At 34.4% G+C, this 23,246-nt stretch overlaps 1 protein-coding gene and 1 non-coding gene across 2 annotated transcripts; one reads left to right on the top strand and one right to left on the bottom strand.

Annotated features, from left to right (window-relative positions):
• Nucleotides 1–2,732: 2,732 nt before the first annotated feature.
• On the bottom strand, nt 2,733–4,072 carry LOC119066588 (luciferin sulfotransferase-like). The gene is made up of 4 exons (XM_037169145.1): nt 3,812–4,072; nt 3,647–3,752; nt 3,037–3,570; nt 2,733–2,972 (listed from the first exon to the last, which is right to left on the bottom strand). Exons 1-4 carry the CDS (start codon nt 4,065–4,067, stop codon nt 2,852–2,854), a joined length of 1,017 nt encoding a protein of 338 aa, XP_037025040.1. The 5' UTR covers nt 4,068–4,072; the 3' UTR covers nt 2,733–2,851.
• Nucleotides 4,073–16,984: 12,912 nt separating this feature from the next.
• On the top strand, nt 16,985–17,101 carry LOC119066976. Its single transcript, XR_005085832.1, has one exon. It is a non-coding gene; the product is annotated as a U5 spliceosomal RNA (small nuclear RNA).
• Nucleotides 17,102–23,246: the final 6,145 nt, after the last annotated feature.

Raw genomic sequence — 23,246 nt, 5'->3', positions numbered from 1 at the left:
CTTCCTGTATCACATGGCAAAAAGTAAACGTTGGCGCGTTGAACACAATAATACCGAACATATAATTCTCTGGCAATGGATAATATGTATGATTGCATTGTTGTTGTTGTTGTTGTAACGTTCGTTTTTCTTTTTTGCGCTGGTACTGCACTTATACATATTGGAAGACTATTTGCATAACAATCTGTAATACTTTTGAAATGGAATTAAGTTGGCAGAAAACGGAAAACGATTTGTACAATAAATTTTTAAATTTCCAAGGAAATATTTAAGTTTTGCTCCTCTTAACATTGCATTTTATCTTTTCACTGTGGAACGACGAAGAAGAAATGGGGTGTTATAACAGAACAAGCAGACAGTTTATCGTATACTGGAGTTCCATTTTGTGTACAAGAAAATATTGTATTTTTATTCGAATGAATGGCATATCGGAAATGCAATTTCAAAAATATTTATCGTTGAAATGCAGTGGAGAATAAATTAAAGAAGCATAATCCCTATGAGATGATGCGGTAATGAGGGGAATTATGGATGAGCAGTGAGTGGTAAGAAAAACTAATTTTGTTTAACATTTCCATAAAAAAAAGAATTTTATTCCCACAAACACTTTCAGTGGCTTACAAGGGGGTGTTCATAAATTATAAAAGAAATCAGAAATCAATTTCCCCACTTGAATCGCATTATTTTCCTGTTTCATGTAAAGTTCGTTTTTGAAATTTAGCTACAGCATCGTGTATGTTCACAGAAACAAAAAATATATAGGTATCATGCCCGCACATTAGTAAGCGAGCGTGACGCAAGTCAACTACCAAAAATGTTTTTAAAAAAAAATATTTACAGCAACTTTTTGACTTCTCCCCCTTAACTCCACCAACCCCTTAACTAGGATATCTGGAATCTAGGAATCCATACGAGTTCAACGATCTGTCACACGTTACTGCAGCTTCAAAATTGGCCGAGATATTGAACTTCGAAATATTGATTTTTGTATGAAATTAAGCAAAATTTCGTTTTTTCAGATAACTGAAATCGCCTACGTTAGTTTTAGTTAGTTACTTAGTTACTTAGTTAGTTCCTATGGAAAAGTGGATCCAGCAACTCCTAAACGTTTCTAGAAATTTTCCTAAAATTTTGGTTATAGGCTAATAATGGCCCAAAAATAAGAATGGAATTTTCAAAAGTTGGAAAAAACCCATGTCTTGGGAGCTGTAAGTCTCCATACAAATGACATATAAAACCCAATTTGAATGTGTTCCCAAATTTTGGGATGACAGATGATTCCTCTGGCACTTCGTAACTTCCATCGAACTTTTTGATGGATTTGGGTTATTTTCGACATGAGTGAGGTGTTCCAAGGTTGGTTCCTAAATTTTGGGATGACAGATGATTCCTCTGACACTACCTAACTTCCATCGGTTTTTTTGATGGATTTGAGATATATTCGACATTATTGAAGTGTTTCAAGGTTGGTTCCTAAATTTTGGGATGACAGACTTTGGGATGGCTCTCTGGCACTTCCTAAGTTTCATCGGATTTTTTGATGGATTTGGGTTATTTTCGATATAAGTGAGGTGTTCCAAGGTTGGATCTTAAATTTTAGGATATGACACATGATTCCTCTAGCACTACCTAACTTCCATCAGATTTTTTGATGGATTTGAGTTATATTCGACATGAGTGAGATGTTCCAAAGTAAGTTCCTAAATTTTGGGATGATAGATGATTCCTCTGGCACTACGTAACTTCCATCGGATTTTTTGATGGATTTGGGTTATATTCGACATGAGTGAGATGTTCCAAGGTTGGTTCCTAAATTTTTTGATGACATATGATTCCTCTGGCACCTCCTAACTTTCATCGTATTTTTTGATGGATTTGAGTTATTTTCGATATAAGTGAGGTGTTCCAAGGTTGGTTCCTAAAATTTGGGATGACAGATGATTCTTCTGGCACTTCCGTCGGATTTTTTGATGGTTTCACTTCACTAGAGATCCAAGAAAAATCAAATTTCTGGCAACAGACTGCTTTCTCTGAAAAGCTATAAATAGACAACTTCACCCGAAATCACTAGAGCAAAATAGGCTTATTGGCTCAGGAGAGTGAAGTTGGTTGAGTTAATGTTTACTTTTTAAACTAACATTTGTCAGCGTGAATCGATATATTTTGTCTTGACATCAGAATACATTCTTTGGTCTATAGATCATCTTCAAGTACGTATGTCATCCACGTCAGAAAATACAATGACAATACCATCTAGGAACCTGACTCCATTTATTAAGGAGGTAAAAACGCAACGTAGTCTTTGCATTTTACATTCAACATTAGAAATTAGGCAACAGTGATTCTATAAACAATGGCATTACCATTTAAATTACCAAAAGTTTCTTTGCTGGCATAATATGTCCCATGATTGCTTCTGACTTTATTGTAGTAGATCGAATGAGTTCGGATGATTCATGATTCCAATGTGAAAATCACTCTGCGAATTAATGCATTAAGTTCTGCTTCCACTTTAATAGGATGTCGTCACCAGCAGGAAAATATTTTTGCCCAGGCTTGAAATGGATTCCATCGCTTACATCTCGCTGATGAATAATGGTTTATAACTTTGACTTTTTAAAACAAATAGAGCCGTCCGGTGACACGTAATAGTTTTGATAAAATCCTTCAATCTGATACAGAGTTATGTAATTGATGAACTGCCCCCAGAAGCGCAAAAAGTTAAGCTTTTCCGAGCGCATTAGCGTTCTACACAAACTAAAAGCGATTTAGTCTGCCAATTTAATAAAGTTTTCCAATAATTTAAGTTTGCATCTCGATGCCAATTTACCGTTAAAATCAAAACGAAAATTTATGCATAAATATCACAACCATTTGCAGTCAATTCTCTTCCAATTAGTTCATTGAATTTTTCAATTATTTCCTCGTTCATTTCATCTTTGTAGGAGCCGCATTTACCTTGTCTAAAGAATCTGAAATTGAAATGGTTTGAAATGTTTTCATTGCAAGAAAATGTAAATGATTCAAGCCACGCACTGTTGTGGAACATCTTTGAACGATGCAGCTCTCTCAGTTGCATTGAGTATGTTGCTGGCTCTATCTCTCATTGCACTGATATGCAAATAATCGTTCATCTCATCCAACTGCGTATTTGTTATAGTCTTTCCCAGAAATGTGGCAACAGTTTGCAGAACCTTCTTCAAATCCCTTTTCATTTCCTCATACGTTAGGAACAGAACGTTCTCTTCATTCCGCAGATCCCAAAAATCTAAAATGTGACGTGTTTGTGATCCAAACTCAGTCAGACCGTCCAGTAATAAAGTTAGAAAATCTTCCATGGTTCCGTCGTATTTGTAGACCATCTTGTAGTAATGGTAAAAGGATACGGCCGAGTCTTTCGGATTACGTGCCACGTAAATAATTTTCGGTTTCACTGTCCAAATACTGCTCGGTAGAAATGCGGCAGGCAAATGATTTTTTATATGATGTGGCGGACTGCAATTTTTTCCGTAAAGAAATTTGGTTTCGGAGTCATCATTGGTTGGGTTCATTTCCTGTTTATCGTGTATCCTGTAAAGTGGAACTTTAGTTTCATCTACGATATGGAACTGAAAGCACATCAAGACCGTCACAATTAAAAACCTACAAATTTCTTAACGTTGGCGACCGATGTGTCAACGGAATATTTTGTGCCTTTTGATAATCATATCCATTGTTGATGAGCCAAACCATTTCCTGTGTCCATGTAGTTCCTGTATTGAATATAACATCAACCCAAAGTTCAATTTACTTGTTTGATGGGGCAAGTTACCACTTCTTGGATACGTTACGATCCAAATATCGTCGGATCGAACGTCGTAATTAAAAATGTACGGTAAATATTGCTGGAACCGAGCAGCTAGCACACACTCAGGATTGTTCAATTGATTTTTAGCGCTAAAGCTGCCTGGTTTAATTGAAACCCTATGAAATTGTGGATCTGTTCCTGCGAACTTCAAACGGCTGTCTTCGATCAATTCCCAAGTGCTGTCGTCCATGGTTGTGATTGTAATGCTACTACTTAACATCACAATAAATTATTCCAATGAAAATATTTCCACATTCAAGAGATAAGGATAAGCATTTTTATTGTTTATCTTCAAACAAATCAAATAGAACGCAATACTAGTAAGGGACAAGTTTACTCATTTCATTTTAATCACGAGTCTCGGACCATTCTAAATGACAAATCTAGTACTTCAAAGTCTAACAAACATATACTTATGTGAATGTGGATGCAACTTGTTGCCTCTCAATTTTTTTCATCTTGTTTCATGGATATTTTCTACTGTTTGATACAGATTTCGGCGTACATGTAACACAATACACTGTTTGTTACGTATGACGTTTATTGAGTTCTAGCAAAGCACTTCTAGCATGAGTGGCACTCTAACATAAGTCATTCGACCACTGTTTCGATCTGAGAGAAAATTTAAATACGTCTTTCGACGTTTTGTATTAATATGCAGTTCAAAAATACCATTTCTCATCAGGCCATGACGACAGTGCTGCCGTAATTTGGATAAACAACAATTTCCAGTGAAAATAACAAAAGATTTTCCAATAATTCTTTTGTTATTTCATTGGAAATTGTTTTTCTTACGAATTACGGCAGAGTGGTACTCGATACAATGCTCTAATAACACTACACCGATTTGCACACGAACAAGTCTACCGCATCATAGTCGAAATGAAATTTCAACTCATCAGCAAGTTTGCTAACTCGTTACCAGTCCGTAGTGCAAACTTTGCTTTGGCACTCTAAATAGGGTACTGAAACTGGACAGTGTATCGAATAAATTTTGGCACTGTAAAAAAATTCGGACACTTTTTTCATTCAAAGCAGTACTCTATTTGGCAGCTGTCATTAATAGCACTTTTGCTTGAAGTGCGTTGGTTCTACCTGATTATCAATTTGTATCAAATAGTTCGTCCATAAATATTTGCCTTCGTAATCTTATCAGACAATACACGGTCGGAAATGGATGAAAGATGCTATCTCAATATATTTGTGTTTACTTGAATTTACTAGAAAAATATTCTTCACGTCGTAATACTGAGTACTGAGAACTGTGGAGTGGCACGAGTGCAAGAATAAGAGATAAGATTTTATTATAAAACCATTATTGAGCTCTAGCATAATCCGAATTTTGTTGTCTTGCGGCCAGAAAATGCGTCATTACTGTCTTGCTCAAAACCGGTTATTCGCATTTTCTGGTCACAAGACTACAAAGTACCGTACTGTCTATCTGTGACATTTTTTGTGGAGGTGCGTGGGATACATTCCTCCACTTCTGTTAGAAATACAACCTCCCCATACCTCTCAACAAAAAATGTTTCAAGACAGTAATATACTATTCTATTGCACACACATCCTTGATCAAGAACGTAAACAAGAGAGTTGGTGCGTTATCGCTTTCAGTTGCATTATTTATTTGTGTCTGACTAACAAAGTCTCTTGGGTCATGAACTTAAATTGTACTCAGTAGAAGTAATGACTAAACTACACGAGTCGGGTGATAAAATGATTAACGAAATAAATCTTCGTTATCAAGAAGACTCTAGACTGTAGTGTAGAACCACACGGAGCCGTTAGACTATCTGCTCTCGACGTCCATACTTGCTAGCATCTATGTTCATGATCAATAATCTGGAAACGAGATGTATCATCTCAAAATGACAGTGAATGTCAGTGAACGGATATTAAGAATGTTAAAGAATGTTTGTATAATATTGCCGTTGTCGCATCCTCTCGCCATAATATTAATCAATCAATTGTCTTTATCAGATTTAACTTTCTTTTTCCATCATAATGAGATGCTCGTACAAAATTCAATTTTAAATAAAAGATTAACGACAACGACATCAGAAGGAAAAAAAATGGAAATTTTGCTAACAAAAGACTAAATTGTATAGGCGAACGAAAAAAAAATGGAAAGTGAATTTATGCTGACTCTTATCTTGAGTTAGAAAGCTTTACAAATGAAACAAACGACGAGTCTATCTCATCGAGAGGTTGGATATTCATAATAATGAATTTTTATAACATTCTTTACCCCTTTTATTTGAAGACTTTTATTAACAGAAAGTTTTCTTTTTTCCTGGCATAACCGAAAAAAATTGAATAGAATAGACCTTTCAATTAATTATGATGTTAATAAAGATTTTTTTCCCGCGTCGTGATGTGTTTATTACAAAGTATTATCCATTAATTTGCTGAAGGGCCAGATTTTCTTTCATTCTTTTCTTAAAGAAAGCCAGATTTTCAGTGACTATACTTTTCAATAGTAGAGTAGAATCTACAGTGTAGATTGAGAGTCCATCGCCGTCACAGTCTTTCATCATTCCATTGATTGATTCCTAAATGATTATCACGAAGCTGCAACTCTAGGTCTTACAATGAAGAACCATTAGACGTAACATTTAGATGCTTTTCTTCATGGTAAAGGTTTCAACAAAATTCCCATTCTAAATCACGTATGAACCCCGGTCCCGGTCTTCATTCGATTATTAACATAAACGTTGATGACTAAACCTATGTATTCTACTAGATTTCAACATGTGACCTGTATTACCCGATTCTTAGAACATCCTCAATAGACAGTTTGCACAAATGACGTGAGGGATTCTTTTGAAAAACAGCCTACCGAAATCGGACGCATTTTCCGGTGGACTTTTTTATATGTGCCTAGAAAGGACTTCGACCCTAGAACCCAAAACCACTTTCAAAAAAATTCTTCGAAGCTTTTGTGACTGGTGAAAGGTGATCAAAAACCGAAAACTTGCACTTTTCTTACCAAAATTTCTCCGGGTACACGAGCCGTACATGGTCTTGTGGGGTGTCATGTACTATTGAGCCGAATAGAGACTCATTGGTTTTAAAATTAATCCACACTGAAATATGTGCAGTTGAAGTTTTCTACAGAAAACTTGCACTTTTCTTACCAATATTTCTCCAGTTACACGAGCCGTACATGGTCTCTATTCGGCTCAATAGTACATGTGATTACCTTTCTAATGACACCCCACACGACCCTGTACGGCTCGTGTACCCGGAGAAATTCTGGTAAGAAAAGTGCAAGTTTTCGGTTTTTGATCACCTTTCACCAGTCACAAAAGCTTCGAAGAATTTTTTTGAAAGTGGTTTTGGGTTCTAGGGTCGAAGTCCTTTCTAGGCACATATAAAAAAGTCCACTGGAAAATGCGTCCGATTTCGGTAGGCTGTTTTTCAAAAGAATCCCTCGTATAACTTATACGTCAACCTATAATTTCTAATTTATAAGTTATAAGTTACGTGGTTATAAGTCATAAGTCGACTCCTTATAAAGTAAAGGTTATAAGTTCATAAGTCGAAAGTTCTACTGCTGGTGGACCATGTAAAGTAACATATCTTTAGGAACCAATATAAAGTCGATTTAATAAACCCAAAAATCCATAAATTAACTCACAGAAACCTGAAAAATGGATCAAAATTCTGATGTTCTTGAGTTGAGAAGAGTTTTAGAACGATGGAGAAGTAAAATGTTTTCGTCATTCTTCCAGATTTGACGTCAGAAATAGACTTGCTGAAGAAATTTCTGACTAACCATTCTAAGAAGCAACATCTTAGGATCATAATGTTTCCATTATTTTGCTGAGATGTGTTGCATGAATTCAGCTTCTGAGGAAGAATAACGATAACATTTTTCAGATTTTTTGGATTTCTGCGGATAAAGTAAATTCCTCGTTCAAGACTCGTGATTACAGTATTTTTATGGATTTTCGGGATTCTTGAGATTCTTGGGATTCTTTGGGACTTTACAATGTAAAGTTTACATGGAATCCTAAAGATTTGTTACTTTACATGGTCCACCAGGTCACCATATCTAAAACTGTCCACCAGGTCACCATCTCTAGAACTTTCTTTCAGTTTTTTTTCAGTTTAAAACAGAGTTAAAAATAGCAACGTTGGGTATGCTATTATAACACGAAAGTATAGTGACAAAAAAATTCATTTTTAAGTCTTCATTGACTTTGGAATGAAATTCCTGTCTTAATTTTTCTTACGTGGCATTATTGCCTTCAGATTCTTTCACGCATCAAAAATGTTCCCGCGTTATACAAATGCCCCAAAAAATTTAAACATGCAAAAAATACCGCATGAAAGTGACAAAACAAGTTTCAAACTCTAGGACTTTCCGTCTGGGCTTGATATCATAAACTTTATATTATAGATTTAGACACGTCGCAATTCGTAAATCTATGAAATACCGACCGAAACGTACGTAGGATCTCAGTCTATAAAGTTCCAGCAGCAGATATTTATCTCATTAAAAATACAAACACAATAAACACTCTACCTTTATGCCAAGTATATCATTGTCGCTTTTTCCAATATAACTCGAATATTGAACCTTTTTTTTACAGAAACTTTCTAAGTTGATCTGCAATATAAGTAACACATATGAACGGAAAGAAGTTATACCGAACGACGTTCAAAAAGATTATTTAATGCTCGTAAATAGCATTTCAGTTACTTTCTGTACATCGATACGTTTGATATAACCATCCAAGTGTATATATTATATAGATGGGTCTGGGTAACATTTATAGTTTATTCTTCGACTGTTTCATATACTCACTTTTATGAACTCATTCGCTATAAAATAAATGAAAAAGCTAGAAAACTGACAGGACTGACTTACTTTCAAGTTCACTCTTGTGAAGATAAGAATTTTCTTATTTCTTATTTTTCTGTAACGTTTGCAAGAAAATGGGAGCAATGAAAGAACTACCGTGTTGTTCAAAGTTTCAAATTTAATTAAATTTTTAGTTCAGGAAACGCGATAAAAAATTCACGTTGTTATGAAGCATAGTTCCATGTACAAAAGCTTAGATTTAGACGGGAATTTGAACGAATGTAATGTCAATTTCATCTGTTACAGACAACGGCGACCAAAATCATAATCAACCACAAACTTTCATATAGACCATTTTACAAGACAAAATTAGAGTCAATGAAGTAAACGATTTCGTATTCATCTGTTTGAAATAGATCGATCGATGAAGTAGTAGATTTGGTTATTACCTTATATGCTTATCGACTGTAAAAGAGAAATAATCTTTCGCGTTTTGTTCGAAATCAAAACCACGTTTTACCATGAAGTTAGGCTTTTCATTGCAAACGAAGATGTGAACTGGAATTGACATTTTACCTAGACCCATGTCACTTGATTGTAACAATATCGACGCTTTCCGTCCATCATTATTCTGGCGTTGATGATGTTACAACCAGTGGTCAGTGACCACACTTACAGTATTTCGAACGTTTTCTCCCAGAATGCACGAGGACTCTACAGTTAATAGCCTAACTGTTAAAACTATAGTTCATAAAGCGATCATCGCCGAAAGACTCCATAATTTTATGTAAATTGAGATTCACCAAACGAAATTGGAACCGATTCTGTAGATTTGCGTTTTTAAATACACCATAGTCTGCTGCGAGTGCTTCATGATGAGATCTTTGACCCTTTGTTGAGTTTTTACAATTTTTTTTTCTTCATTTGTTCAAACACCGTGCATTACATTATACAGAACTTTTTCAAGAGATAAGTGTGTGGTACAATGCTGTGACCGAAATTGAATTAATTCTGAAATAAATTTTGGGCTTAATGCTTGAATTGTTTGATCTCCAGGATAAGTGTTGTATGTCGGGGTGTATGTTTGTTCGGAAAGTTTGTGTAAATTGCTTATATGCGAGTCATGTGATTAGCTGATTATAAAAGCTTCTCTTTGTTGGAGTTTTAAACTAAACAAAAATGTTTTTTTGATTATGTACGAGCTAGACGCCTCTAAATGGATCCATTTCGAATTATAATGTCTGTAGCTTGACGAAAATAAGCTTAAGGTAAATAACCCGTCTGTTATTGCTCGCTAAATCACTTTACGACGTTTTCGTATTTTTTGCGCGCTGATTTGCGTTTTTGTTTAAAATTGTCAAACGTCTCTGTATACCATATTCTTCACGGTGTAGAGAAAACACACGCTCTAAGAAAGAACGACAAAAATCGACAAAGAAAACTCATAATAAATATATAAAATAATCGAGAGCAAAAGAAAGAAGTAGAAAAAAAATCACTGTGGCCAATTCATGGTACGGTTATGTTCAACTATTTCATACAATTTCTTTGCAGACGATAAAAGTTACATCAAAAATAAAAGATATGGAAAATGGAACAGAATGAAAACGACAGAAGAAGTATGGGAGAAGTGAAGGAAGAAGATGAAGAAAAAAATACACGAACCGAATGTTTGAGTAAACATTTATGTGTATTGTGCTTGGGAAAAGTGGAAACTTGTTTGCTAGGGAAACTCTGAAAGGATGCACGACATAGGATATGGAAGAGACTTTTCCAGATATTTAAGCATTCCGTTACTATAGACGAGCACAGCATTTTGTGTGCTTAATGTTATATAGTTGGGAAATGGTTTCTTTTTGTGTTTTTTTTTGCATTCGAAGCCATAGAGTAGAAACATTACTTATAAAAGGTTTTGTTTGTATTTATTGAAAAATCTCATAGAACGTTCCTACGGCTAAACACAGGAAATTGGACATTTTTCGATTTGTTTTTCTTTCATTTCAGTATATGGTTTTGACTTACCGAATCCAACGGCTAAATTGTGTACGTTTCACATAATGTTCGCTGGTAAATATTGAATGCGAAACAAGAGATGACTGCGAAAAATTCACTACACTCCGTTTTACACACAGCAACATTGTATAATGTGTGTATAGATGTTCGGATGTATAAATGCACACACAAAATCAGAAAATATATTGGTTTTTGGTCGGAGTTGATATAATTGTTGGAGATTTCTGTAAATTGTTCAACGGATCTTCTGATTCCGAAGACAAAATTACAATTACCGTGACCATTTGTTATCGAGAGCTATGACAGAAATACGCGATGAGCATTCGGTAACGTTGTCTTATATTGCAAAATGTTTGTTAAAACAAATGAAGTAAAAGATTTTGTATCTGATACTATGCATTAACAGAAGAAATATCAGAGTGAAGAGTTTTGAGTTCATACATTTTAGGCATGGACGATAATGGTAATGATTATCGATAATTATCGATAATCGATAATTATCAACTTTTTTTATCGAAAATTATCAAAACAATATCGATAATCGATAATTATTGATATTTTGCTAATTATAAAGATATCGATAATTCGATATCGATATTTCGGTCCGAAAATCCGATATTTATCGATATATTCCGATATATCGGTATATTATCATGAATTTTCAGATAAATATCAAAATGTCGATATTTTGATAATTATCGAATTTCGATAATTATCGATAACGATATGATTAATCGATTATCGATAATTTCGAACGTCTCCCATCCCTATACACATTTAAATTTATGTGTGTGAAAACATTATAACTGTGATAAAAAGAGTTTGAAAGACAAGGACCATCGATATCGACCTTTTTTTTAAGCTGTGACACGTTTCACACACTTCATGAACAAAAAAACTGATTTTCACGAGAATTCAAAGAATTAGTTCTGCCTTGAAGATAGCTTCTGTCAAAAATGTCTAAGATTAAAATAGTCATTTACATGTCACTTGCGTCAAAATCCGCACTATTTATGTTTGACGCACTGCTTTCGAAGCCATCACCATGTAATAGTAATTTTTAATGGTTTCGCTAATTAATCATTTTTTTAGCAAATTTTTTTATTTATTTTTTTTTTTTCAATGAGAGGTGAACGAGCCGGATGTGCATCACATTCGCTAAAAAAGCTTTTCAGCATAAGTTCCCAAATCTTTTCCCAAACGATGGCGTTAATACGCTACAAAGTCACGATATTTCCACACTAGTCAGGAAATAGTATATTACTATACAATGGAAGGAATTTGATTTTTCGTATCCAGATGAATGAGTAAAAGTGTCCAAGTGCTTTAGCCCGAGGTACGTTTACTCATCGTGATACGAAATATCAAATTATTTCCCGAGTGTAGTATGACGTTTTCCTTTACGAAGGAGGGAACGACTTTTCCCTAGGGACGGAAAGTCCATTTTCCTCCCTAGTAAAGTAAATAACTATTACGTCACAAGGACAAGAGCCGAAAGTACTTTTCCGCGTGACGTATTGAGTTTTGTGCGCTACTTTCGGGTCCCTCAGCAAGCATAAAAATGAATTTCTCAGTGCAGAATTTTCGAATAGTGCCTCGAATGGTTTTAATCAACTAATAACGAACTGGGACTACTATAATTATCAAAGTAAAAGGTTCGATTCTTTGCATCATAGGGAAGCAATGACATTTTTTACCTAAACGTTTCCAGTCTCTTTATTTAACCCAACGAATAGACGATCCTTGGAAAGACGATCCGATTGCCATATTGAATTTTGTGCTGGAATTGTTTACTTATTCGTGCGAATTAACACCGAATCTTACTGCTAAAACAATGACGCATTTCCCATGCCAATATGTCTCGTTTTATCATATTTCTTGTGGAATTTCTTTTTTGCGTTAAGAAAATACATTCATCAAGATTATCATCACCTTCATATTGACGACATAAAAAAAACGAAAATGAAAAAAAAACGAAAAAAAGCTTCAAAAAGCATCGCATATTTTCATTCAATTTATCATCACCGTACAATATACCCCATCACATCCACTTAAAAACTATAGCATGCCGGTTAAATCACCAATTCATAAATAAAATTGATCTATGATTCAGCCATAAAAATCCATATAAAATCGAATTTCGTCTTTTTTTCTTTCGTCTTTATGGTTCAACCAATGGCTTTCATTCGGGACATATATACGAAATTTTCGTGGGGTTTCTTTTTTATTTTGGAAATGGTTTCTAATATCCAGAAAGTTGTATACATAAAAATGAAAACAGCGACGAATAACGAACTCATAATTTACAATTTAAAGTTCACAAAAGAAAATTTATGATCGGACATTATGCTAGCCAGCCCTCATTTCTCTAAACATAATAATTCAGGAGATCAGCTCCTTAAATACCCATGTATAGCGAAATCGCTTTGAAAAACTATTTTTATGAGGTACATGCACATAACGTTCCATATTTATGGAAGACGAGAGAGACAGAAAAAAAAAGATTACTCTGTTGGTAATACGTAACCGGGAATCTATTTGTTCCGGAACAGGAGTTTGGAAAGTTTCTCTTTTTTATTATTATTTTTCGTAATTTTTTTTTATGGAATTTATACGGGAATTTCGTATATATTTTTTCTACCATCGGGTGCATACAATTGTGAACCACGTTGTATAACTTGTAGAAAACATTTTCAATTTTTGTACCCTGAAAATTGAGGATAACTCATTGTGCGATAGACTTTATGGTCAATTACAGTGTACATCGTTGGAATTCATTACTTTATTGTTTTTTTATGTAAATCGAAATCGAATGAGGGATATGGTAACAAAAAAAGTCTGCAAAACTTTGATGGAGAAACATTATTTGCTGAAGTAATCGAAACGGTTTTCGGATTGTAACAACGCAATGAATCTGAAATTTGCAATGTTGCAATAAAATATTTCAAACGTAATTTATATAACACAAAAACTCTCTGCCATGGTATTCGAAGTAAAATATAATTTTTTTTTTGATGAAACATGAAATGCATGGGCGCCACCGGCGTCATTTTTGTCTGTTGGATGTTCGAGGAAAATGTGTAAGTAAAGACCATAACATTTTCAGTTGGTCTGTGCTGTTGATAGTGAACTTTAATTTAAAAATAAATTGTTTAAGAGAGATCAGTTAAAACACTCAAAATTAACCATTGTTTCAACTCTTTCTGCAAACGAGCTAAAGTAACCACTTTGTGCCATTAGTCTTTATTTCACTATTCGCACAGAGTGTGTAGACTGAAAAGTTTTTTTATAAAGCCAGCATTGAATTAAAACATGAAAATTTAACTGGTAATGTTTCGTATTACGTTTTGACATATTGTAAAAGGTAACATCATCATCTTCTACAAACATTTTGTAAACGGAAGTATCACTCCCTTCTACAAGCACTGTGAAGAAGACAGTAATACTTCCTTTTTTTACAAATTGTTTGTGAGAGTGATTGCTTCCTTTAACAAGGTGTTTGTAGAAGAGAGTGTCGCTTCCTTTTACAAAGTATTTGTAGAAGAAAGTGTTGCTTTCTTTTTAAATGTGTTTATAGAAGAGAGTGCTGCTTCCTTTTACAAAGTATTTGTAGAGTAGAGTAGAGTGTTGCTTCCATCTACAAAGTGTTTGTAGAAGAGAGTGATTACTTCTTTTTTCAAAGTGTTTGTAGAGGAAAGTGATGGTTTCTTTTACAAAGTGATTACAAAGAAGAGAATCATGCAACCTTTTACAAAGTATTTGAAGAAGAGAGTGATTCTCAATCTACAAAATGTTTGTAGAAGATGGTGATTATGTCAAAACATAATACGAAGTATCAACGGTTACATTTTAATGATTTATGTCAATGCTAGCTTCATTAAATGCATCATTCGAAGCTTTTCAGTTTGCTCGAAAAGTGCGAATAGTGAAATAAAGACTAATCGCACTTTGTACGAATAGTCAAATAAAGACTAACGGAACATTGTGCGAATAGTCTTTATTTCACTATTCGCGCAAAGTGCCAATAGACTTTTTCAGATCACTCATGACTCGCCTCCCTATAAGGGTACGATTGCAAGAAATCATTGACCCGATATTAATATGAAATAGTTGGCTTTTTGAAGCAAAAGGTGTTCCATGGTATGTCTCTAAAATACTCTTTGGTGCCGAGATAAATATAAATTGATTTCAGCAGCCTGAAAATTGAATCAGTGCATTCGGAGCACAACAGAGTAAATCTAGGCGGGGGCGATTCATTTCTCGGATGTCAAATGAGGGACCTAACACACTGTATAAAAATGAACTCAATTGAATTCTAATATAACTGATTTAATTTTATACTTCGCAAAACATAAAGCTACTAGATAATACAGTTCCCTCCTAGTCAAATCAAGTGCTCCTGCCTGTATTTATTCTGTCGTGATTTGGAGACAAACTGTAGATTTTTGCTCAGAATAACATTTAACGTCGATAAAAATAACTTGTCACTTGATTCGCATTTTGTTTCATTGAATGCCGTCTTTATTTTCCATTATTTTCCTCTTTATTGCTCAACTTCATTTTTATAACAACGATTCACTTTCTTCTTATCCCTGACTCGAAGAAACATTTTTCAGCACACAATCGTACGTAGGTAGACATCCTGGTCTCAGTTGTTTTTCTCTCTCCATTTTTTTTTTCTTTTCTTCGTAATTGACAATTAAGTTTCATAACTTTTCTCAGCCAAAGCAAAGAAAAGAAAACCACACTAAATTGCGGTATGTATGGTACCGTGCAACATCGCAAACTTTCCGAACATGTTTTATAATTCATCGATCTAGCAACGAAAGCATACACCACATTCGAAAACCATGTTGGTTTACAATGTCTCTGAAAAGATATCGTGGAAGGGTAAATCTTTACAAAACTTTCGAAATTGTTTCAGATCTTGTGCACATTCCATCGTATGATTTATGCATAATTTCCTTCGGATATCTAACCAACCAAACCCAACTTAATGTAATACTCTGTCCCATGTGATTTGTTTCTATAATTTTGATGAAAGAAATACCTTCCTACATTTCGCATGTTTATAGGATCCATGTATACGGTGTGTACATTCTTAAACATTATTGTTGGGGACTTTATGTGTATTTTACTTTCTATCTTGTTCCAAGATAATTCCCATCGACCTGAGGCTTTACTTTTCAAAGTTTAATCTACTCGCATATCGTATGTATGGGGTTCGGCGACCCCTTGTAAATGTTTTGAAATATTCACTTCTGTTACATAATCAGGCTAACCTATGCGATTCGTGGAAGCGAGAATATGGAAATGTGCCTAATAATAAGTTATCCATCAACCTTTGAATTATTGAACCGTTAATTAATGTTAATAATAAGATTATGTATGATCGATATGGTGTATGCCAGTCGTATACAATATTATTGTAATTGGTCTATGAACCGATATTTTATTCAAGAAATCCACATTTACAATTCATACAATGTGCGTGTTTCAATTGGAAGAGCATTCAGCTAGATTTGATATGTGACTATTCAGCAGAACAATGTTCATTTTTAGCTTCAATGAATGCGTGCAGCTTATTTACTTTAAATAGTTTGGAGGTAAATACTATGAGAACAGACATTGAATCTTTGATAGACTGCTATAACGTCATCTGTTTTAGACAGCAACGACAGAAATACGTGATGAACTCAGGCTCATACTGTTCCTAAGTACGAAAATATATGTCAAAACAAATGAAGTAAAAGATTTTTGAATCAATCAAAGAAGCACCAGACTCGATATAATTACACTTGCAATTTTGACGAAAAATTAGAAACTTTATATGGACTGTATGGCATACAGTGTATGTTTAATATGATACCTTAGAATTGCCGTTAATCGTGTACGAGTCTACGTATGATGATCTTAGTCTTATGTAAGTTGGGAAATGACAGATGAAGTGTTCTTCATGCATCTCTACACATTTCACAATACGAGTCGCTCTATGTGCCAATTGTTTGTAACTAGATGCTTCTTTAAAGGGTTGTGCAATGTTAAAGCTACTGTTGATTTTTTAAGGTTAGTTCTGTTTAATGAAAGAAGATATCTTGCGTTCGTTTATCTTATTGCAGTTCCTGGCTTGTAATGAGCGAGTTCCGGTGATTTGAGAAAGACACAACCATCGTTTTTTTAGGACCGTTGAAATAATTGCCAGAAAGGCCAGTCTTGCTAATTGGTCAGCTCTTTTGTTACCTACGATATTCGAGAGGCCAGGGAGATTCGAGAACTATCGAGTATGTGAACCATTAATCGCCTTGACTGTCAGTGCCCTCTGGCTTCTCTTCAGATATGAAATAAATGTTTCGCCTTTTACTAAAGATTTCCGTGTAGAGGACCCTCTTATGAGTCTAAAATAAATTGTTGTTCGTCGGTTAAAGCGGTTGCTTCGTGATGATACCTTTATTATGATTGATTGATTTTATTGATTTTATTACTTGGTTCAAGTCTCATCTTCACCAAGAATCCCTCGTGTGACTCCTCAAAAACCAGTTTTCTACTTTACACCAAGCACACCCTCATTGTTGTGCTCCTGTTCAACGTTCATGTATATACAGCACACTTCAATCTCTGATTTTATGTAATTATGTAATAAGTCCTCCACCCATTTAGCTTACATAATTATAATGATGCAGAAATAGTTATCTACGGTTTGTCTACAGTTATTTACCCGGAAAAGTTATGAAAGTTTTTATTTTATTGAAACAGCAGAGCATGATACGCTGTTTTTTTTTTGTTTTATTAGACTTCGATTCGATGGTGTATGTAAATATCTTGAAGCCGTTCTGCGCATAACTTTAATTAGTTTGCTTGTTCTTCAACAAAATATGTTAAATATTTAGTTTACGTATGCAATGCATGCCCTCTATGTAATACAATATCGGTATACAAGCGAATCGCTGTTTTCTAATTTTATTTCTTGTTTGTTGGAAAACTCCAATATAAACATAATTAAAGAAAATCTTCGACTATAATCTACCTCCACCCCGCTCCGGTACATTCATAGCCCTCTTTCGATATCATGGCGAACAGCAGAATGTTAAGTTTTTCTACAATTTTTACACAACAAGGAAAAATGAAAGAAGAAAAAAAAATTGCGAATAAACTTTATGCTTCCGAACATCAGAAACTTATTTATATGAAATTTACAACTTGTAGAAAAGTTGGAAAAGTTCTTAACTTTTCGTAAATAATCATATATAACCCGCAACACAACGAAACCCCTTTAACTTTGACCTCGGGGCTATAAATCATGCGGAAAATTATTTAGGAAAAAAGGAAAATTTTTCCTTTTTTTTAAGGAGGATCATGTAAAAACAAGAATTCTTTAATCATCATGCATTCAATAATAATAACTGGAGCAAAAACGAAAAAATAAAATAAAACGAAACAGCACAACAACAACAGCAACACAAAATATGTTCCATGTTCCTACTTGCTACTCGAGCAAATAAATCAATCAATTACACTATACATAAAGAATATTTGAATTGTGATTAATCATCCGTTCATCATCCTTTGAAAATAAATGAATGCAAAACAACATTTTGCGCTGATATTAAACTTCCAATGGGTAGATAATGCAAACGTTTTTCAACACATTGAAATACTCGAATCGACTTTATCAATCGTGTGCGGAGCTGTTGGACTTAGTTTGATTTATTTCTGTAGCTGTTTGCAATTTTGCGATGAATAGATTCCATTTTTACAGACGATTTTATGTTACAAGTTCAACAATTCTGTAAAGATGATATGCAGCTAGTGAAGAACTAACAAAAATTCCAATATGAAACATTTGAAAGTGTAGATTCGGAAAGTGTGAGACTTGATTTCACTGAACATTTTAAGAAAGATTTCCATATTAACAGAATCATTATCGAAATTGAATCTGTTACTTCTTTTGATCTAAGTTTGGAGAAAATCTATTAGTTCATTAGTTTTAATATAAAGGACCGCAATAGTCAGAGCTCATCATTTTTATCGTTGATGTCGATAATAGATATCGATTTTTTATTGGATGGTCTTTGAGCGTTATTTATTTTTGGATAAGTGTTATAAACAATTCGATTTACCAATATTTTTATTAAATTGGCAATGTGATTTAAAATATTTGTAAATGGAATGCATTAGAATGGCGTGCCAGCAAGGAGCTTACTAAGAAAATTGCGAAAGATTTTTTTAAGATTTTTTCGAGCGAGCGATATTTTTGGTTGCGGAAAACGTTGTTTTCTTGGCCGTTACTTACAATTCTCGAGATTTCCTTGAATTTATCCATATTTTCAGAAGAACTTCATTTTTCTAAAAGTTTACGAGTCTGGGTCTGTCAACGTGTTGGTTTCAGGTCAAGCAACGCACTTCAAGCATCAGTGGTACTCTAAATAGGGTACTGGAACGGTACAGTGCGTCGAACGAATGTTTGCACTGTAAAAAAATCTGGAAACATTTTTCATACAAAATAGTACTCTATTTGACAGCTGTCACTCGAAGCACTTTTGCTTGAAGTGCGTTGGGTCAAGTCATGACCCTTACTTACTTTAGTTTACTTTACAGGTCATGACCCAATTTTGATAATTGTTCAGAATCGGAAGCAACTTGAAACCAGAAATGCTTATTTAAGTTGACCTGGTGGTTTTTACACTTTTTGAACTTATTGTTCAGGTCAAGCTGATTTGTTCAGGACAGGTTCAGAGCATAAAAAATTTAGGTCGACTTAGACCGGACCCGTTACTTATGCGCGACTTCTCTATTGTTTGAAATTTGTTTTTTTTTAGATTTATATTTTCGATGAATTGACAATTTTCTATTATCGGAAAAATGAGTACATCTACAGTCGCAAAAATTTAGTTCTGCCACGTGCCTCCCTACTCCCTACTTCAAATTCTGTTTCGCAAGGTTTAGAGTGCAGTCATATATTCCTGATACGACATTTTATCGTTACGTCTGACTTTGAAGTCGCATGGAAACAAATCAATTCGATTGTAGTGTTAATCCATCAGAGAATGCATTCAGCTCCTATTACAATTCAATGAATTCAGCGAACGTCTAATTGGAAAGAACACATCGTTGGTATTTATCCAATAATTCTTCGAATAGCGTTGCACTCGTGCACTCGTTTATATACAAAAAAATAAATTAATAATATAATTGGCGTCACCTTTCATCTCGTCGGAGCAGTTGTTTAATGCGAACAATTTTCAAACTTAAATTACAATATGAAGTTAACTCACGTTCTTCGTAATATAAAATTAATGTGACACTAAGGTGCAAGGAAAAGTGTGTGTATTGTGTTATTGTGTATACGCAGACAGATGTTCAAATAATAGCAAACATTTTCGTTCAAGAAAACTCATTTCATTTCGTTTCCCCTAAATCGAAACGCGCGGGATTCTTTAAGTTTTTGCAGCGTTGGTACAATCCACTTCATTTTTGATTCAACCGTTTTTCACCTGGTATGAGAAATTGGTTCAATTAATATGTCTCTCAATCTCGAAATTTTTAGAATTTCACCTCGGGCGGGTACATCCACGGAGGTTGCGATCGGCAACGTTCCGTGCAAAATCTTATGTGAAACAATGTTCTGTAAAATTTCTTAGCATGTGCTTACAGTAATACACAGAAATGCCGGGAAATAACGTATGTTTCGGTTATACATCCATCATAGGAAAGCGGATAATAATTGAAAGGAATCTGATTTCTCTCAATTGGGAAATTAATTGTATTGTTAAGACTGTGTCTTTGTGAATTTTACTCATTAGAGTGTAATTCACGAACAAAGATTTTCGGAAAATTAATCAGAAATACTACAGAAAACGTTACGATTGAATGCCTACAATTTTCTTCGACATTCTGCTTAGGGTAAGACTGGTACAACTTGGTATATGATGAGTATGTTGATTTATCGTATATGTGAAGATTGAATTTAAACGCTGCGTTACGTTCCCTCTAATGAAATGATACAATGAGATTAATATGTTGAATAGTTTCCGATTGCAATAATTGTTTAGTGCTCTGGAAAGTCTTTTAAACATCAATCAGGAGTCGTCATAGCTACACGGTATTGTGACGGTTTCGCATAAGGTTTTCTGCATTACGTGTTACCACTCAGCTTTAGTATTCTCGGTCGTTCATTCAATATTAAATATAAGATCAATGTGTTGTGGGCTGACGAGATAAATTGACCGTTAAATGTTAACATTTTACGAACGGCAAACCTGTCATCAAATCTACTACTTCTTTTGCTTAAAATATTTTATTAGATTTCATACAAAATCTTTTACTTCAAAATGTTTTAACAAACTTCTATACGACAAAAGAGAACAGCAGCCGGAAATCATTGATTATTTTGGTCGCCGTCGCTGATAACAGATGATTCGCAGCTTAAATCAAATCAAATTTAATTTGTCGTGGCTATCAAACATTATCACAACATCACATTTCCGCTTCCATAAAACAAACATAATTTTGTCGTCAAAAGGTCGTCATCGCAACCCTTTCAGTCCAAAAAAAATATGGTAAAGGTAATAAAAATGCACCGCATTCGCACACGTATCATCTAACTGAAACTTGTTAGAAATCTGACATTAATATCGTGAGAAATATTCAAAATTCACATAAACCTACCAACTGCTCTACACCAAATCTGTAGAAGTCACCATGTGGCGACTGCTGTTGTGTTTTACTTATACACATAGCACAATGCAACAAGAATCATTTCGTAACAAGAAGCATAAACAAAACTTCATGCTTAACCTTTTATAACGTATAGTGTGTTGTGAGTGTACCTATTTTATAAATGAAACTGAAACCCATAGTTCCTATTGTGTGATGTTATTCCGTAATGTTTGCTGCATGTCTGCATGTATGGGTAAATGTGCTCCATAGGAACTTCGATCATAAATCAAAACCTTTATTTCGTTACGGAGATTCACTTAACTCCCTTAACAATAGAAAAATTAATTTTTGTTCAGTCAGCTTTACTTTTTTGGTGCTCTTGGGCTCATACAGCCATATACGCTTTTATATACTGTACCATGCTGGAGGAGAGGTTCACCGTCAGGTATATGAACGAGTAATTTATCTAAACGGACAGTTTTGTTGAGCTATTGAGAAGTAATAAAATATCGATAGAAATCTCATTCAGTTCTTATAAGGAAAAATATTAAAATGAAAATATTGTTTGTACGGTTGTCAATTTGTATTGCCATTATTTATTGTGAAGGAGATGAAGACATTGAAGATATATTTTCAGGAATGAAATGTTACGTACAGTCTTTGAGTGGCATGAACAATTCGCATTCGATTGGTGCAGACGATTTGGAAAATATTTTTAACTTTTCGAAGATTTCGTTTATTTTCTGAAAGATTTTTTTTCTTTGCTATTTTGTGTGAGAGCCAAGTATTTAATCTCACCTTTTGTTTGGAACAAGTGATTGAGTTTACAAAATAGATCAATTGATAAAAGAGAAAATGGTTAACAAGCCAAAAAGCAAGGCAAGTGGGTTTCAGGAATCGTCGTTTTTTGGAAGCTAATGTAAAATTTCAACCATGATTGAAGATTTCATGGCTCCCAGTAGAGCATTGGCTGTTCTGCTATATCATCATTATCCATTTCTTTACTTAAATTTGATTAACTCGGAATAAAAATGAAAAAGTTGCGTTTTTGCTGGGCCTCGACTATCTCAAAAAGTCTCTGGGACCTACAACCAACCAATTTCTAAATATGGCCAGTATGGCCAGTCCGGGTCTGCGTGTTAGTGTGTTTATTGTCCTCGGCTTCGCCTCGTATCAACAAAATTCACACGAAAACTAGACTTTTCATCTTTTTGTCTCTTGTTATGCAAATTATTACAATTTCTCTACGGGCCATCTTCACGAAGCGTCTGGAGTTATTTTTTTATGTAGCACTGGACTTCAATTCGTAGAATAAGACTAATATAGCTAACAAAGAGTTCAAAGAAATCTGTCATACCCAGGACCAGAAAAGTGCGACTTCGACTAAAAGTCTTTTTTAGCGTATTCGATTCCAGACCTCGTCTTCGGCTCTGTCTGGAAACCTCTCACACCGAAAACCGAAAACTAGAAAATGTTACTATTTTGATTTGTCGCAAGTTGTAAATGATTTTTTTTAAATTTTCAAAATCGATTTTTAACATCTCTGGATGATAAAAATTTTAAATGGCCAACGCTAGTCATCTGTTATCAACAGCAATGACAAAAATAAGCGATAACCTTCGGGTGAGTTCTCTTTATTTAAATATGCGAAAAAAAAGGCTGCTCACAATGATGCAGCCCGTAAAAAAACGATCTTTTCAAAAATCAAAGGTTACAAAACATAAAAATCATCTACTCTATCCGGTCCCAAAGTCCCCAAAATACACGCAGCGTTGCCTCTTTGTATCGCAATTGAAATTTTCTGCAAATAAATAATCCATTGATCGCGGTTCCCCTGAAGTGGCCTTTATAATTTTTCCCAACTTCTCAATGAATTTCTTTGTTTCAGGTCCCATACAGCCTAAAGTCTCGAAAGCTAGA

The sequence above is a fragment of the Bradysia coprophila genome, chromosome IV, assembly GCF_014529535.1.
Source record: "Bradysia coprophila strain Holo2 chromosome IV, BU_Bcop_v1, whole genome shotgun sequence".
NCBI classification, from domain to species: Eukaryota; Metazoa; Arthropoda; class Insecta; order Diptera; family Sciaridae; genus Bradysia; species Bradysia coprophila.
This window is presented reverse-complemented; position numbering and strand designations above follow the sequence as displayed.